The sequence below is a fragment of the Colobus angolensis genome, unplaced genomic scaffold (genome assembly GCF_000951035.1).
Source record: "Colobus angolensis palliatus isolate OR3802 unplaced genomic scaffold, Cang.pa_1.0 Scaffold252, whole genome shotgun sequence".
Taxonomy (NCBI): domain Eukaryota; kingdom Metazoa; phylum Chordata; class Mammalia; order Primates; family Cercopithecidae; genus Colobus; species Colobus angolensis.
This window is the reverse complement of record NW_012115733.1, coordinates 770,353-788,209: the sequence shown is the minus strand read 5'-3', so window position 1 is coordinate 788,209 and position 17,857 is coordinate 770,353. Positions and strand designations below refer to the sequence as shown.

Below are 17,857 nucleotides of genomic sequence, written 5' to 3'. Positions count from 1 at the left end.
ATGGCACAAGTATACATATGTAACAAACCTGCACGTTATGCACATGTACCCTAGAACTTAAAGTATAATAAAAAAAAAAATAAAAAAAAAAAATAAAGTGAGAGATGTGTAACTCTTTCTTTAATTTGAACACTTAGAGGCCAGTGTATGGTTATTGATTGGCTTAATTTCCATATTGTTGTGTCTCAGGGAATAAGGAGGTTGGAGGCAAGGGAGAGAGACAGGGAAATGGCCTGTTGGTGGAGCACACAGAACTGACAACATTGATTAAGTCTGCCACCTCATGTGGGTTTAGTTCATGGCATCTCAAAGCAATTGCAATAGTAACATCAAATATCACTGATCACAGACCATCATTACAGATATAATGATAATGAAAAAGTTTGAAATATTGTGAGAGTTGCCAAAATGTGATACAAGACATGAAGCGAGCATGTACTGTTGAAAAAAAAAATGCAAGCTAAACTTGCATGACTCAGGGTTGCCAGAAACCTTCAATTTGTAAAAACAAAACAACAACAACAAAACACCACAGTATCTGTGAAGTGTAATAAAGAGCAATAAAGAGAAGCACAATAAAATGAGGTATGCCTGTGTATCCAGTCACCTATTTAGCAATATTCTTGAAATCATAATAACCAAAATCAAACTCATTGATGAAACAGGAGAGTTCCTTGACACTCCTCACAGGCTATGCAACAAGGGTGTGACTCATCTGTTCTGTCACTGCCGCTGCTCAAACCCCTTATGGGAGGGGGAGCAGACAGACAGGTGCAGAAGCCCAAATGGGTGTGTGTTACAGTGTGCCCTTTTAGCCTTGCTGTACATGGACGGCTTGAGTGTTAACCAGCTCAGTGGACCCTCTGCCTTTCTGCAAGGGCAGAGGGTCGGTGTGACAGCTTTCTGTATCCTGAGCTCTTGTCCAGCTTCCTGGAAGAATCGGGTCACACATGAACTTGAAGGATGAATGCAAGGGTTTTATTGAGTGGTGGAGGTGGCTCTCAGTGAGATGAATGGGGAGCCAGCAGGGGGGATGCAGTGGGAAGATGATCTTCCACTGGAGTTTGGCTGTCCAGTGGCCAAACTCCTCTCTGATGACTGCCCTTAGCTGAACTCCTCTTGACGTTCAGGCATTCCTCCTCTTCTTTCTCTGCTGTGTTGTTCTGCCATTCATCTGCTTGTCTCCTTGTCTTCTTGTCTGCTCATCTGCTTCTGGAGCCTGGGGTTCAGGGTTCATATGGATACAGGATAGGGGGGCATGATGGGCCAAAAGGCAACTTTTTGGGCATGAAAACAGAAATGCCTATTCTCACTTAGGGCCATGGGTCTCAGGCTTGAGGGTGGGTGGGGCCTTTGTCAGGGAACCACCCTCTTCTACCCAGTGTTTCCATCTCCTGTGTGAATCATTATCTCTTTTTGTCCCCAAACATGTACTTCTTCCAGTGCTCAACAACTCAATAACATGGAACCCCATTCCTCCAGGGCAACATATCAAAATTTGATAACTTGCTCTCCCAAATCCAAAATTGTTTGTATTGTCTAAATGGTCGCTGTATGCTTTGACCCCTGATTAATCCTCTAGCCTTATCTCATGTTGTGTGCTCATGCCAAACTTGCCTTCTTTCAATTCCTTTGGGACACCCAGGACACCCAAAAGTTTGGCCTCAGAGTCTTTATATTGGTGTATCCTCTTCCTGGAATATTCTTCCTCCAAATCTTTACCTGGTGAGTTCCTACTTAACCTTTACATACCAGCTTAAATAGTTCTTCTTTGAGTGAATCTTTCTGGACCCACCTGAGTAAATTCTCTCTTCCATTCCACCTTCATATCCTGCTGGTTTATTTTCCCAGGGGAGCCCATAATTTCCCTTCATAGCTCTTGACAACTGAAATGAGTGACAGAGGTATAAGTCTCAATCACTGCGGTTTATTTTAGGGCATGTCTGCGAAGAACACGAATCACAGATACATCCGTGGCTGTTTTTCCAAAGAGGTTCTCAGGAGATTTTGTATTTGTATACTTCCTTAAAGCAGGGAAGGCATGTAGGAAGAGAGGCAGGTAGGTGTTTGGGCGAATAGTTGCATTCCTGTGAGACATTAGTTAATGATCAGTAAATCTACATTTTACATAAGATAAAGCGAATGTCTGGAAAGAAAAAGGGAGTAAAAGATAAATCAATTATGCAGAAGTCTCTAGGTAGGTGGAGGAAGGAGTATTGACTTTGTTCTACACCTGGGAGGATAAGCTTGTAATGACATTATCGGTGTAGAATCAAACAGACTTTAGTATTAGGAGCTAGACTTAGATTGTAGACCCAAAGTCACATGTGGTATATCCTTGTTTATGGAAGGCCAGCAAATAACTTAGTCATGGGGGCGGGCAGTCCTTCACAGATATCTGAGATCTTTTACCTTTCCGTGGAGATCTAGATGATGCATAATATGTTAGGAACAGCTGTTCATTTGGAAGAGTGTGTTGCAATGACCTTCCCTTTTGCATTAGAAGTTTGGGGGGTCCTGAGGATTTAAAATTTTCCTTTACACACTCTATCACAATTGTAAGTATTTATGTGTGAGATTGTTTACATAATGTCTGTCTTCACCACTTGACTGTAAACAAACAGGTATTGCTCTTGTTTATTGCTCTTGTTTATGCCCTCAACACTGAGAACTGACACATAGCAGGCAGTTAATAAATATTTGTTCAGTGAATATATGTATAAATGAGTGAATGAATACAAGTTTTTCTCAAAAAGCGTATATTCCTCTCTTAAAGAGGAAGGGCTTTCTCAGTTTGGGAGCCTACTTCAGGGTCTGATGAACAGATACTCTGAACGATTAAGAGCTATCTTTGATGGCCGGGCATGGTGGCTCACGCCTGTAATCACAGCACTTTGGGAGGCCGAAGTGGGTGGATCACCTGAGGTCAGAAGTCGGGAGTTCCAGACCAGCCTGGCCAACATGGTGAAAACTTGTCTCTACTAAAAGGTAAATACAAAAATTAGCCAGGTGTGGTGGCACACGCCTGTAGTCCCAGCTTCTCAGGAGGCTGAGGAAGGAGAATCGCTTGAACCTTGGAGGCAGAGGTTGCAGTGAACTGAGATTGTGCCACTGCACTCCAGCCTGGGCAACAGAGCAAGACTGTCTCAAAAAAAAAAAAAAAAAAAAAAAAAGCTATCTTTCAGAACTCAATAAAGTTCTCAACAATGTTCCAAGTCATTTTTATCCTCCAAGTTTGAGCTAAGTATTATACTAAGTTGTTCTCTTTTGCCCACAGTCCTCTCCCTAGGGTTTTCACCAGATTTTCTTTAACCTGAGAAGAGTCAAAAGGAAAAACACAATAAAAATATTCACTATATTTTCCTGAGAATCTAAAATATTTGAAGTTTGCTTAGAGATTCGGCTGAAGCTTTGGATTGTCTCCAATTTTGGCAATCAATTTATCTGGGGCGAATTCAGTTGTTCACAAGGTTGTTTTTTTCTTCAACTTTCAGTTTCAACATGAGAGCTGGAGTTACCCTCTTCGTGGTTCAAATGGAGCAGTTAAACTCAGGGCCCAAGTTGGAAAATCTGACATAAGGAATATATGCTTCCAAACCTCGTGACACTTGGTGGTTATGTTCCAGATTCTGGCTCCTGGGTCCATGGGAGCTGTAAGCTCTGGTCTTTCAAAAGTTTTGTCATAGTAGTAGGGGAAAGGAACACTTCTTATGAACAGTGAAAGGGAAACACTAACCTGTCTACTTTCTTCCAGACATCAGAAGTGAAAAGTAAGACAGAGACATTTCTGACCTTGTCTGACTCAGTAGGACAGTGTCAGGATTTGTTTAGAGAGAGAAAGTGACCATCCTTAAAACAAACAAACAAACAACCAAACAAAATCCTTATGTTCCCCACGGTTGGTCTCAAGTACATGGTTTAGGTCCAAGCCCTAGGTCTTTTTCATTTCAACACCAAACTCTACACTGGTTTTTGAGATGAAGACAGGGATTATAGATCTGCAGAACAGCAGAATAGCCACTGAGTGCTTGAAGAGCCCATTCTAAACCTCCCTTTTCTCCCACGTATCCAGAACATCTTCCGTATACTGAGTTGTTCTGGACCAGGCTCCATTGTTATTCAGCCATGCCCAATCCCTGGGAAGCTGACATACAATAGAAAATGGAGTGATAATTATGCAGCCAGTCTCTGTAGGACTTTTAGGGGAAGAACAGTCTTCCTAGGAAGTTAGTTGCCTAGTCATTTGCTTTAGTATAAAATTTATATATATATTTTATATATATAAATGGCTACTGAGACTAGAGGGAGGGAGGCCAGAGGATGGGAATATGATCAATGTTTTACTGATGACTTGGTTATCCAGCGATGACCAAAAACTCCAATGGCTACACCAGCTAATGCTGTCCATGAGAAGGCTGAAAGGATCTTCAGAGATCATCATGCTTAGCTCTTGCTTGTTTACTTGGCTAAAAAATAAATACTCTCCTGGTTTCCCTGGGGGTTATTATGGTTTATAAGCAAGATAACAGTTAAAATTCTGCACTTTCATGCTAAGGTTTACAAGGTTCTGTTTCTAGATTTCTCTTCCTGGAGATTCTCTACTTGGACACCCCCTTCAGCCTAAAGATCTCAGAAACATCATGAGGAGCTCTCGTAGGAACTGTTGGATAGAAGCAACTCTGTTGCCACACTGAAGACCAGATTCTGGAGATCCAGCATGGGAATCCAAGCCTGAGAAGTGCTGCGGAAGATAAGTACAGACTCCTCAAAGGTGTAACAAAAGCCGAGGACTTGGAGTCAAGAGACCTGTGTGCAAATCTGCCTTTCATTATAACTGTTTGATCCAGCTTAAATCACTTAACTGCTTTGAACTTCAATTCCTCTTTCTGTAAAACAGGAATACAATTACAGTACCTACTTCACAGTTGTAATTAATGAACAAACAAATGCACAAAGGATCCAATATACAGTAGATGATCAGTATCAGTGACTTGTATCAGAACTTATTTCTTACAACTGCTGTGCCTTACAAATGCTGCCCAACTCGCCATAAGGGACTTATGGTAGAGATGACACTGCTCTTCAGGTTCTTCTTAGAATTTTCAAGGCAATATTTGAAAAATTCTGAACTGATCCTGGAATGGCAACTTTCTTTTCTCCACCTATCAAAACCCAATTAGTAACTGTGGACCCAATTCAAGTGTCAACTTCATTGCACATATTCCTCAAATACTTTTTAGATCCTACCTAGGGACTAAGGGAATAGTTCCTCAAGGAAGAGATGCTTGAGCTGAGAGATGAAAGCTGAGTGAGAGTACCCTAGGGAAGGCGAGAGGAGATTATATTCTGGGTAAAGGAGACAATATATGTAAAGATCTTCAGGCAAAAGATAATCTAGTTTGTTGGAAAAACTGAAAGAAAACCAGAAGGCCAGTGAGGCTAAAGCACAGGGAAGGCCAAAAGCCTTATAAATAGAGTAGTTATGCATGGCTGTGCAGTTGGAGCAAAACACAAATGTACCCTGTCAAAGGGGCATGTGAGGACAGAAATCCAGCCTGTGTTCTCCTTGCTAAACCATGCATTTATAGGGCTCTATCTACCCAGAAGGAGTGTCTTTTTCTACTTTGTCCACCCTTGTTTTAATTTTCAGAAAGATAAACAAAAGTTAGTAGCATCTCTTACGAGGCCATGCATGTTCTGGCTCCTATCTATCACACCATTCTTACCTGGAACTCTTTCCCCCATTCTCTTCTTTGTGCTCCATCCACACAGGTCTTCTGCATCCTCACGACTTTGCACTTGTTTTGCTTGTTATATTGGGTTTCACTATCATCTACCCAGTACAATGCTTGGCATACTATTGAGGCCTGATGAGCATGTTTTAGTATTGAGTCCAGGACCTGAGGCTGATTTGGCTCCATCCGAGTCTGGACCTGAACCAACTCCAATTGGGTTAGACCTGTTCTGGTCTTCGGGCTAGCGAGGCTGGTGCAATGCCCATTTCGAAGTGCTGGGAGCAGTGAATCTTCCTACCTAGGCATGGCAAAGGGGGCACTTTTTGTCTTGGAGCTGCTAAAATCTTTAGAGATTGAGAGAGTCACAAGGGCTTCTTAATACAGGCAATATTAACTTTTTTTCTTCATGGGATTGAAAGAATTGAGAAATGTGGTTGTTTCAGACTTTCCTGCACTTCAGAACTCAGAAGAGCTTTCTCTAAGTATACATTACAACATATTCAACAAGAGTCTGCCCATCAGCCTAGATTTCTGAAAGAATGATAAGCTCCTACTGCAACCATTTGTTCAACAAATATTTATTGAGCACCTACAATAATTAATAAAATAGGCATGATCTTTGACTTCACAGAACTTAGATTTTGGTACCGTGTTCAGAAATCTCTGTGGGATTATTTTACAGGGGAAATGTGCTTTCTTAAGGTGCCAAATGCTCATTGACAGCTTATATAGCAAGTAATCAGGTACGAGAAGAGTCAGCCTTCCTTGGGTCCAAATCCTAGTGGATTCTACCATTTGAGAGCTGTGCTACTACCTTGGGCAAGTTACCTTTTCTTATTTTCAATTTTCTCACCTGTAAATGAGAATAATAATGCTTTAACCTCATAGAATTGATATAAAGATTAAACAAAGTATAATATGTAAAAGAATGTAGCCTAGTGTCAAATCAATAAACACTTCTATATAATACAACATACCCTCATGCCCTTTTGTTTTATGGAAAATGAAAATTACTTTTAAGATAAAACTTATCCAGGAAATAGGTCCATTTCCTGGGAACTCAGAATAGTAATCAGAGGAAATGCCATGGCTATGGGAAATATTTCCTACCTATTATGTCCTGATCCAGGTTGTTATTTTCTTGAGAAGAAATCTTTATCTTGGTGTCCCTCAACCAACCCCAGTGCCTAGCATAGTGCCTGGGAGCACTGCAGAGAGAGGACTTGTCCTGTTAATTTCTGTACTCTGAGGGTCTGGTATAGTGTCTAGAACAAAGTATGCATATTATTCAGTTGGTGCAAAAGTAAGTGAAGTTTTTGCCATTACTTTCAATGGCAAAACTTAATAGCTGTATAAGCTTACTTTTGCGCCAACTTAATAACTGTATAAGCTTATTTCATTCTTACTTTTGCACCAACTTAATAGCTGTATTAGCTTATTCCATTCTCACAACAACCCTCTAAAATGATGCCATTATTATCCTTATTATTAGATGAGGAAGCTAAGGCACAGAGAGATTAAGTCAATTGTCCTAAATTACCAAGCTAAGAGTGATAGAGCTGGAATTTAAACCAAGCAGCCTAGCTCTTAGCCTGCATGGTAACACCTAACACAATCACATAGGAAGTGATTACTAGATATTTGTTGAATAAATGCAATTGCAAGAAAATGTAAATCATGATCATTTAAAGGAAGAATTCCATTATACATGTGTGCTTAATATAATAGCTGTATTCTGAAAAGTTAGATAAAAATCAATTCTTTGTAAATTTCATGCATTTCGCTAGTGTGCCCAGCACATTGTAGTTTGAAAAAGTAACCCATACTGAGCTTTAAGGGTTCCTGCTATTCAGAGCAAATTGCGGCGATCCATTTTGTTGTGTCCTTTTGTCAAGTCAGTAATCACCTCCTAAACTGTCTGATTTATAATCAGTTTTTTTCACATCTGGCCTTTTCTAAAGCAGGAAGGGCTGGTATCTATCCTTTTGTAGATCTTATTCCGATCACCTATTAAATAGCCGCTTCCTAACCCCCATCAACTATAAGGCTAGAGAGACAGCTGGTGCCCTCTTCTGGGGGGTTAGGGCTGTTGCATACATTGGGCCCACCACGGGGCATTTCCAGAAAACAATTGTCAACTACTTTTCAAGTCTGATGATAAGAACAGGGTTGGATTTTTATTCTTTCTTTGAAATAAATTGTATCTTTCCGAAAATAAGAAAGTTGACTGTAGTGTCCAGAACAAAGTATGCATATTACATGCATAAACCTATTTCATTCTCACAACAACCCTCTAAAATGGTGCTATTAATATCCATTTTAGAAAATGAAAATAGATAATAATAGGGGACTCAGCCAGGCGAGTCTCCTGAAGCCCTGTTGGGTAGAGGGATGGAATTCCACTGTGGTGCTGAGAAGATGCTTCCTTCAGTTAGATATATTTTATTTATTTATTTATTTATTTATTTATTTATTTTGAGACAGAGTCTCACTCTGTCACCCAAGCTGGAGGGAGGTGGCTCAATCTCGGCTCACTGCAACCTCCACCTCCCAGGTTCAAGCAATTCTCCTGCCTCAGCCTCCCAAGTAGCTGGGATTACAGGCACGTGCCATCATGCCCAGCTAATTTTTTTGTATTTTTAGTGGAGATAGGGTTTCACCATGTTGCCCAGGTTGGTCTCAAACTCCTGGCCTCAAGTGATCCACCTGCCTCAGCCTCCCAAAGTGTTGGGATTATAGGCCTGAGCCACCACACTCGGCCTCAGTCAGCTATATTTTATGTATACTTTAAAATCACACGCTATTAATGATAAAATTGAGCACTTGAGGATTATCTACTTGCTAGATACTTTAGATACATTACCTCATTTAATAGAAGTGCAAACAATATCCCCAATTTACAGTTGAGAAAACTGAGAAGCAGAGAGGTTAAGCACTGGCCAAAAAATAACAGAACCAGGAATTTAAACCCAAATCATGCTCTTTACAGTGTAATATGTTTTCTCTTTCTACTGCTTATGATCCTGTATCAAAATCCCACTACAAAAAGAGATGGCAAGGAAATGTTTTTGACATATGTAAAACCCAATCCAACATCACTGAAACATCAAAGAAAACCATGCCCCAAACCTCTATATGGACCTCTTGCTAGTTGTTCTGACATCTTTTTTTTTGTTTGTTTTTTTATGTAGTTGTGTTGAATTCTTTTTTAATGTAGTTGTTTTGAATAGAAAGATAGGAAGTGGGCCGGGCACGGTGGCTCACGTCTATAATCCCAGCACTTTGGGAGGCTGAGGCAGGCAGATCACCTGAGGTCAGGACCAGCCTGATTAACATGGAGAAACCCGGTCTCCACTAAAAATACAAAATTAGCCGGGCGTGGTGGTACGTGCCTGTAATCCCAGCTACTCGGGAGGCTGAGGCAGGAGAATCACTTCAACCAGGGAGGCGGAGGTTGCGGTGAGCCGAGATCGTGCCATTGCACTCCAGCCTGGGCAATAAGAGCGAAACTCCGTCTCAAATAAAATAAATAAATAAATACAGATAGGAAGTGGTGTTCGCAGCCGCGCCGCTGTCGCTCTCCAACACCAGCGCCGCCTCTTGCTCGCTGAGCTGCAGCCGAAGGACAAGGAGGGTAAGTAAGGAGGTCTCTACACCATGGCGCTTACAAAGCGGACTGCCAGCAAATCTACCGGTGGTATAGCACCCAGGGAGCAACTGTCTACAAAAGCCGCTCGCACGAGTGCGCCCCCTACTGGAGGAGTGAAGAAACCTCATCGTTACGGACCTGGTACTGTGGCACTCCGTGAAATTAGACGTTATTAGAAGTCCTCTGAACTTCTAATTCGCAAACTTCCCTTCCAGCGTCTGGTGCGATAAATTGCTCAGGACTTTAAAACAGATTTGTGCTTCTAGAGCGCAGCTATCGGTACTTTGCAAGAGGCAAGTGAGGCCTGTCTGGTTGGCCTTTTTGAAGACACCAACCTGTGTGCTATCAATGCCACACGTGTAACAATCATGCCAAAAGACATCCAGCTAGCACGACGCATACGTGGAGAACGTGTTTCAGAATCCACTATGATGGGAAGCATTTCATTAACAAAAATTTTTTAAAAATCGCTTATTCCTGTTATTGGTAGTTCTGAACGTTAGTTTTTTTTTCCCATGGGGTCAAAATGTGCCTAACTATATGATTGCGAGTGGAAAAATAGGGGACAGAAACCAGGTATTGGCAGTTTTTCCATTTCCATTTCTGTTTGAATTTTCAATATAAGTGTGGAGACGTAAAGCATTAATCCAAGTTAAAATGTTTCAGTGAACAAGTTTCAGCGGTTCAACTTTATAATAATTATAAATAAACCTGTTAAATTTTTGTGGACAATGCTCAGCATTTGGATTTTTTTTTTAAACAAGTTAATTTCTTATCGACCACAACTAAATGGTGTTTGTAGCATTTTTATCATACAGTAGATTCCATCCATTCACTATAATTTTCTGAGTTGTCCTACATGCAAGTACATGTTTTTAATGCTGTCTGTCTTCTGTGCTGTTCCTGTAAGTTTGCTATTAAAATACATTAAACTATAAAAAAAAGCAAGATAGGAAGTTTAAATTGGTAACAGACAGAGGTTAAAGAACAAAGAAAATGTTGGGAAGCAGAGAAGGGGTTAGGAAATGAGGGAGTTGTGTGGAAATAGAGTACAGCATCTTCTTGGCTGCCGCTCTACAACTCCTGAGGCTAGAAGGGGCATAGCAGGTTGAGCCCCAGCTTTCTGGGGAATTCAGCTTGCATAAAATGTAATAATAACTAACCTACATCTAGTACTTACTTTGCGCCAGGCACTCTTTTAAGTGCTTTACCTCTATTAACTCATTTAATCCTCACAAAAATCCCATTTTACATGTTAGAACATTGTAGCACAGAGAGGCTATGATTTTCATTTTACAGATGAGGAAACTGAGGCACAGAGAAGTTGAGTAGTTTATCCAAGATCAAGCTAACAAGTGGTGGAGTTGGAGTTTAAATTTAGGATTCTGCCTCCAGAGCTGTGTTCTCACCTGCCATGATATAGAGTTAACCCTTGAGCAACATGAGTTTGAACTGCAGATATTTTTCCATAAATATATTAGAACATTTTTGGAGATTTTCAACAATTGGTAAAAATTGCAGATGAACTGTGTAGCCTGGAAATATCAAAAAACTTAAGAAAAAGTTACATATGTTATGAATGCATAAATATATGTACGGACTAGTCTACTTTATTATTTTCTACCATAAAATACACACAAATCTATTATAAAAAGTTAAAATTTATCAAAATTTGCACACCCACAGACCATACATGGTGCCATTCACAGTCAAGGAAAATGTAAACAAATGTAGAGATTCAGTATTAAATCATAACTGCATAAAATTATGTACTCACCTCCTGTTGCCATGGTGGTGAGCTCAAGTGTTGAGAGTATCTGCTTAAAATGCCACCATGTGATGCTAATCATCTCCCCTTGAGTGGTCCGCTTTAACAATAACTTGCATATGAAGATAAAAAGTGATCTCTCTTGAGGCTGTAGTGAGCCGTGATCGTGCCTCTGCATTCCAGCTTGGGCAAAAGAGTGGGATTCTGGCTCAAAAAAGAAAAACAAAGCCATCTCTGTTAGTTCTCCTGTACGTTTCACCGTGTACGTTTCATCGTGTTTAATGCAATATTGTAAACCATGAGTAACACCGTGTGACTCGCATGAAGTGCCACTACTGCTGCCAGAAGTGCTTCTAAAAAGCAAAGTCATGACATTCCAACAAAAAGTTGAATTGCTTAATATGTATTATAGATTGAGATCTGCAGCTGTGGTTACCTGCCATTTCAGACAGACGATGTAAAACTTAGAGTATTGATAAATACAGTACAATACTGTAAATGTATTTTATGTTTTTAAATCTTCTTTTTTTTTTTTGAGACAGGGTCCTACTCTGTCACTCAAACTGACTGGAATTCAGTGACGCCATTATGGCTCAAGCAATTCTCCCACTTCAGCCTTCTGAGTAGCTAGGACCACAGGTGCATGCACCATCCCGGCTAATTTTTGTATTTTTCATAGAGATGTTGTTTCAGCATGTTGCCCAGGCTGGTCTCGAATTCCTGGGCTCAAGCAATCCTCCCTCCTTGACCTCCCAAAGTGCTGGGATTACAGGTGTGAGCCACTGCCCCTGGCCTTAAAATCATTTTCTTTTCTGTGGCTTACTTTATTGTAGGAATACAGTATATAAAACATAGGACATAGAAAATATGATTGTTATCCATAAGACTTCTAGCCAACAGCTGGCTATTGGTATAGTCATCCCTCCTCTCTGTATACATGAGATTGATTCCAGGACCTCCTGCAGATACCAAAGTCTGCACATATTCACGTCACATGCAGTCTGTTTTTCAAAATCCACACATACAAAAAGTCAGTCCTCCATGTAAGTGGGTTTTGCATCCTGCGAATACTGTATTTTTGATCCATGTTTGGCGGGAAAAAAATCCGTGTTTAAATGGGCTTAGGAAGTTCAAACCCATGCTGTCCAAGGTTGAAGTGCAGTTAAGTTTTTGGGGGGTCAAGTTATACCAAATTCTGACTGCATGGGAGATGGGGGGGTTAGCACGCCTAACCCCCATGTTGTTCAAGGGTCAACTGTATTGCCTCTTCCAATATGTTGTAAGAATAAGTATTGTTTCAGAAAAGATTTACTTCAAGGTATATATGGGTGTGTGCTTGTGTTTGTAATGGGTAGCAATGTAAAATGTATTCATCTTTGTAAGTCACAGACAAAAATATCTAAAAGCACTACTGCTCTGGCAATAGCGTCGCTGAATTTTATATCTTCAACCTTAACAGAGGTGATGCCAGATTGCTCTCCAAAATGATTATACCCAATCACACTCTCAACAGCAGTGTGAGATGTTCCATATCTCTCTATGTAGATATTCTATATATTATACTTCCGCTCCATAGCCTCACCTGAACTTAATAGTGCCAGACTTTTAATGTACTATCAATCCATTTATTGTGCTATCAATACTGGGTGTGAATAGTGTCTTAATGTGGTTTTCAGTTGCATTTTTCTGATTTCCAGTACATCTTTTCATACATTTGACCATTTAAATTTTGCTTATTGTGAGTCATCTGTTTATATCCCTTACTTGTATATTATACAATACAACCCTTACAACAACTCTCTGAAAGAGCCAGCAGTATAGATGAAGAAACTAAGTATGGGAGAAACCTTGCTTAAAGTAACCCAGCTAACGAGTTTTTGAGCTGAAATTTGAGTCCAGGTGTAGAAGACCCCTAAGCCTATTCCTTTTGTTTTACACTACATGCCAGGGCCCAAGGTCATGTTAGAAAAAAAAAAAAAAACAGAGGAGAGAACAAATAAATTTAAACATGTAACCCTATGTCTTGTGTCTAACTAGGCTTTGTGCAATTAACATAGATTATTTCCTTGTGTCCTCACAACAACCTGTGAGGTAAAACGTGTTATCTCCATTTCTACAGATGAGAAAACTAAGGTGTAGAGTAGTGAAGAAATTTGCCTTGGAAGGGTTAAATTATAGTTAGGGACAGAATCGCAACTCAAACACAGATCTGCCTGATTACCAAGTCCATGCCTATTTCACGATAATGTCTGTCCATAGATATTCCTGGTGTAAGGTAAAGACCTCCCACAAATCAAGCCTGACTCATCATCTCCTAGAGCCAGGTCTTGACCTGCTTCCCCACTTTCTCTCCAGATCCCCATATGTTTCTACTTCGGTATGGCCAGGACTATACCTACTATCTTTCTGCAGAATCCTGGTCTGAGGCAACCTTAAAACTGGCTGAGCCCTGCTGCTTCACATTAACCATCTGGGCTAGGTTAGCTCCCATAGATTACTCTTCCACTTCCTCAGGCTTCTCTAATGAAGCCCAATCAGGATCTCAACACCTTCCATGGTAAACCAGAAAATTATAAGTCAGAGTCCTTAAATGTGGCTGCACATTAAAATCACTTGTGAGCTTAAAAAAATCCTGATGCACTAGTTACAACCCAGGCCCATTACATCAGAATGGTACCCAGGCATTCATAATAGTTAAAGCTTCCCAGATGATTCGAATTTACAGCCAAGATTGGGAACCACTGTTATGGCATCTTCTTCAAGCTCCAGCAGCTATACTCAGTAGTTTCCACATTTTGGGTTTTCATAGGAACTTCTTGGAGCACTTGTAAAGACCCAGATTTCTGGACGCCACCCCAGAGAATCCTGGTTCAGACCCAAGAGTCATTCTTAATAATCACCCCAGATAGTTTCACTGCAGATTATTAGCAGACAGTATTTTGAGAAATGCTGCATTAGAAGCATGGAAGTAGGATGGGAACAGGAGGCCTCTGGCCCTTTAAGGATGGATTAAGGGACTACTTTTAAGGCTGTAGGGGCAAGTAGGATCAGGCTGCTTTTTTTCACTCTAGTGGATAAGTTAAGGAAGTGGGTCCTGAAATGGACCTCTCCTTTTAGGTTACCTCAGCCTCTCAATAGGTACTATCTTGTTCTCAGCCCGGGAGAGTGGCAGGGGAATGCTGCCTTGTCCCACCTTCTGTTTCTGTTTCTTCTGATGCAAAGAGGCCAAGTTATGAGGAAACTTTGGCCCAGAAGATCCTCTTAGAGAAAGCAACATAGGGTCTGCCTGCCTTTCTTTTTCTTGCCCCATCCTTTGTTGTGGAGCCAGGATGCAGTTATCTGCATGAAAGGAAACGGTCAGAGTGACGTCCCTTGGGCTTGTGTTGGGGCCTGTTGTTGAACACTAAGCCTTTCAAGATGGTCCTCCTCAGTATTCTTAGAATTCTTTTTCTTTGCGAACTGGTGCTTTTCATGGAACACAGGGCCCAAATGGCAGAAGGACAGCAGTCCTCTATTGCCCTCCTGGCTGAGGCCCCTACCTTGCCCCTGATTGAGGAGCTGCTAGAAGAATCCCCTGATGAACAGCCAAGGAAGCCCCGGCTCCTAGGGCATTCACTGCGGTACATGCTGGAGTTGTACCGGCGTTCAGCTGACTCGCATGGACACCCTAGAGAGAACCGCACCATTGGGGCCACCATGGTGAGGCTGGTGAAGCCTTTGACCAACGTGGCAAGGCCTCGCAGAGGTGAGTTGTTATGCCCCCATACTGCCCTGGAATGGAGAGAAGTGGAGAAGAGCGTAGAGTAAAGGGAATTGGTGGATTTACTGTCAGGTTTTGTTGCCTTGTGCGCAGGTTGTTTCTTTAGGCTTGGTTTTCAAAGGATGGTAAGCTTGGGAGAAGCCAGAGCCAAGCCTACTTCCCTTTAGGGCATCAACTTAAGAACAGCTTGCCTTGGTGCCTACTGAGAAATCTTTCCCAGGCCCCAGGACAACTGAGTGATGTGTCATCACCTATCTTTCACAGAAACTTTTATTGCTTGTGATAGTTCTGAAAACTGTAATTGAGACATATCCAGTTATATTCTTGTGGAGGGCAATTTAAGTGGCGTTTTGCTCTTAGAGTACAGGTTGCTGAGTTGGGGAAACTTATAAGACCTCAGAAAGGACATAAATAAGCTAACATCTGAGGGTCTGTATACCTGGCTCTGTGAGCATCTGCTACTGTATTTAATTCTTAATGAAAGCTACTATCTTAGCTGTCTTGAGGCAATTAGTCTAACTTTAAAACTAAGGCATGGAGAGGTTAAGTAACTTGCAAATGGTACACAGATAGTGGGTCACAGAGATGGGATTTCAGCTCAAGTCTGTCTGATTCTAAAGTCTATCAGTAACTTCTTAAGTCTTTAAATGTAGTATTCCAATATCCTTGTACCCCCAGCAGTTTTTGTACTTGGGCCATATTGCTACTTTGGGATTCTGGTACTAAGTGTATTTTGGAACTTTTTTTTGTCCCCATCATGATTGATTTTGCTTTGAACATTTGCATCAGATATTGTTCCAGGACAGCAGTGGGCTATTGAAGTATAGGACTCTCTAGGGAATGCAGACAGTCATCAACGTCAAGGAATTCTTGGGAACCTAGTGAGATCAATCTGCAGCCTTCACTAGTCTCAGATGAAAAGAGACAGGACTTAACCCCCTCCCCAAGCAAAACAATAAATATTCTTGTACCTAACCCTTACTGTGAGATTACTGTGTGCCAGGCATTGCACAAAATGTTTCATAAACTTATCTTAATCCTCACAACTACCAGATTAGGTAGGTAGTATTAGCATACCTACTTGATCAGTGAAGAAACTGAGGATCAGCGTCACTTACCCATGTCATACAACTAGTAGTTGTTAGAGCCAGGTATCAAACCCAGGCTGTCAGGACTAAAGCCTGTGTGTTAATCATCATGCTGTTCTGACTCTCCCCATTGGATTTTAATTGAGTGCCAGGCAGTGTGTTTGGGTTGGGTATATAGAAGCAAATACTTTCCCGACCTCTAGAAGTTCCCAGTATAGTGGAATGGATAGATAATTACATAATAATGTTACAGTATGCCAAGCGCTTTGGAAAGGATAAACAGTAGGGCTCCCAGGACTTTTGAGAAGAAATGGTTCATTGCTGGAAGTGAAGAGACTGTGGGAAGGCCTCATGAAGCAGGTAGTACTTGAAATTGACCTTGCAGAAGGAGCAAAGAGGCCATGCATTGAGGCAGATAAGTGCATTCTGATTTAGGAAAGAGAAAATGGTGTGGGTAGAGATTCATTGAACAAATATTCATTTGGCATCTACTGAGTACTAGGCATACAGATGTGATCAAGATAGGTAAAACCCCTACTCTCATGAAGCATATGTTCTCATAGGGGAGACAAATAAGCACACACAGTTAAATCGTGAATTGTGGTTAAGTGCTCTCAAAGGATGAAGTAGGTTGTTAAGGTAGAGAATGGCAACAAAACCTTCCCTTTCCATGGAGTTGTCAGGGAATGTATCTTTGAAGAAGTGCCATTTGAGCTCAGATCTACAAGATAAACTAGGTATGAGAAGAGTAGGGAGAAGCCTGATTTACGCAGAGGAACAACAGGTGCAAATGCCTAGAGGGTGAAAACAAGTTTGTTCCAATTGAAGAACAGAGGAAAATCAGTATGGCTGGATCCTCATGAACATTGTGGGAAATGGCAGGATATGAGGCTAATGAGAAGCAGAGACTTGTAGGCTGTGATAAGAGACCTGGATCCTAAGTGCAGCAGAAAGTTGCAAAACATCAAGCACTTTGGGAGGCCAAGATAGGAAGATCACTTGAGCCCAGGAGTCTGAGACTAGCCTGGGCAACATAGGGAGACATGTGTCTACAAAAAATAAAAATACATGAGCTGGGTGTAGTGGTACACACCTGTGGTCCCAGCTACTCAGGAGGCTGAGACCAGAGGATCATTTGAGCCTGGGAGGTTGAGATTGCAGTGAGCCGTGATTGCGCCACTGTACTCCGGCCTAGGTGACAGTGAGGCTCTGTCTCAAGGAAAAAAAAAAAAAACCCAAAATTAAGAAAAAAATAGGCTTGTACAGATGATGTGAGACTAGAAAGGAGGATGACTAGAATTAGGCATGTATTCTGGTCTCACTGTGGAATATACTGGTATCTAGGGACTCTGGAAAGGATCCAGAGACAGATGACAGATTCAGTCACACAGGATGTGTGAGTCAGCCCTTTCCCTGAAAAGCTCTGACCAGACCCTTCCTGGCTCTGATTCTTAGCAACCCCATCCTGCTTCAGGAAATATGTGATGTCAAGGTCTCAAAGAAAAGGGCAGTTCCTCCCCAGACAGACTGCTAGAGGTTTGGGTTGGGTTCCTTTATAGCCAGGGTGGAGCAGGTTTAAGGGTGGGCCTCTAAGAAAGATTACTGTAAGATGGGAGTGTGGAATAACTTGAGAAAGCAAATATAAGCCTGGCTTGGATTTGTGTGAATAATGTCTAGTGCCCCAAACCCAAGGGTATATTAAGCATGAGTTGGAATTTGAACTTTTATTTATTTTTTTGAGATGGAGTTTCACTCTTATCGTCCAGGCTGGAGTGCAGTGGCATGAACTCGGCTCACTGCAACCTCTGCCTCCCAGGTTCACGCCATTCTCCTGCCTCAGCCTCCCGAGTAGCTGGG

General features: G+C 41.4%; 1 protein-coding gene across 1 annotated transcript in view; it reads left to right on the top strand.

Annotated features, from left to right (window-relative positions):
• The first annotated feature begins 14,526 nt into the window (after window positions 1-14,526).
• BMP15 (bone morphogenetic protein 15) overlaps window positions 14,527-17,857 on the top strand; it is a 5,935-nt gene continuing 2,604 nt past the window's right edge. The window contains exon 1 of the mRNA XM_011946637.1: window positions 14,527-14,897. Within this exon, the coding sequence (XP_011802027.1) occupies window positions 14,570-14,897 (328 nt within the window). The 5' untranslated portion in view covers window positions 14,527-14,569. The remainder of the gene's footprint in view (window positions 14,898-17,857) is intronic.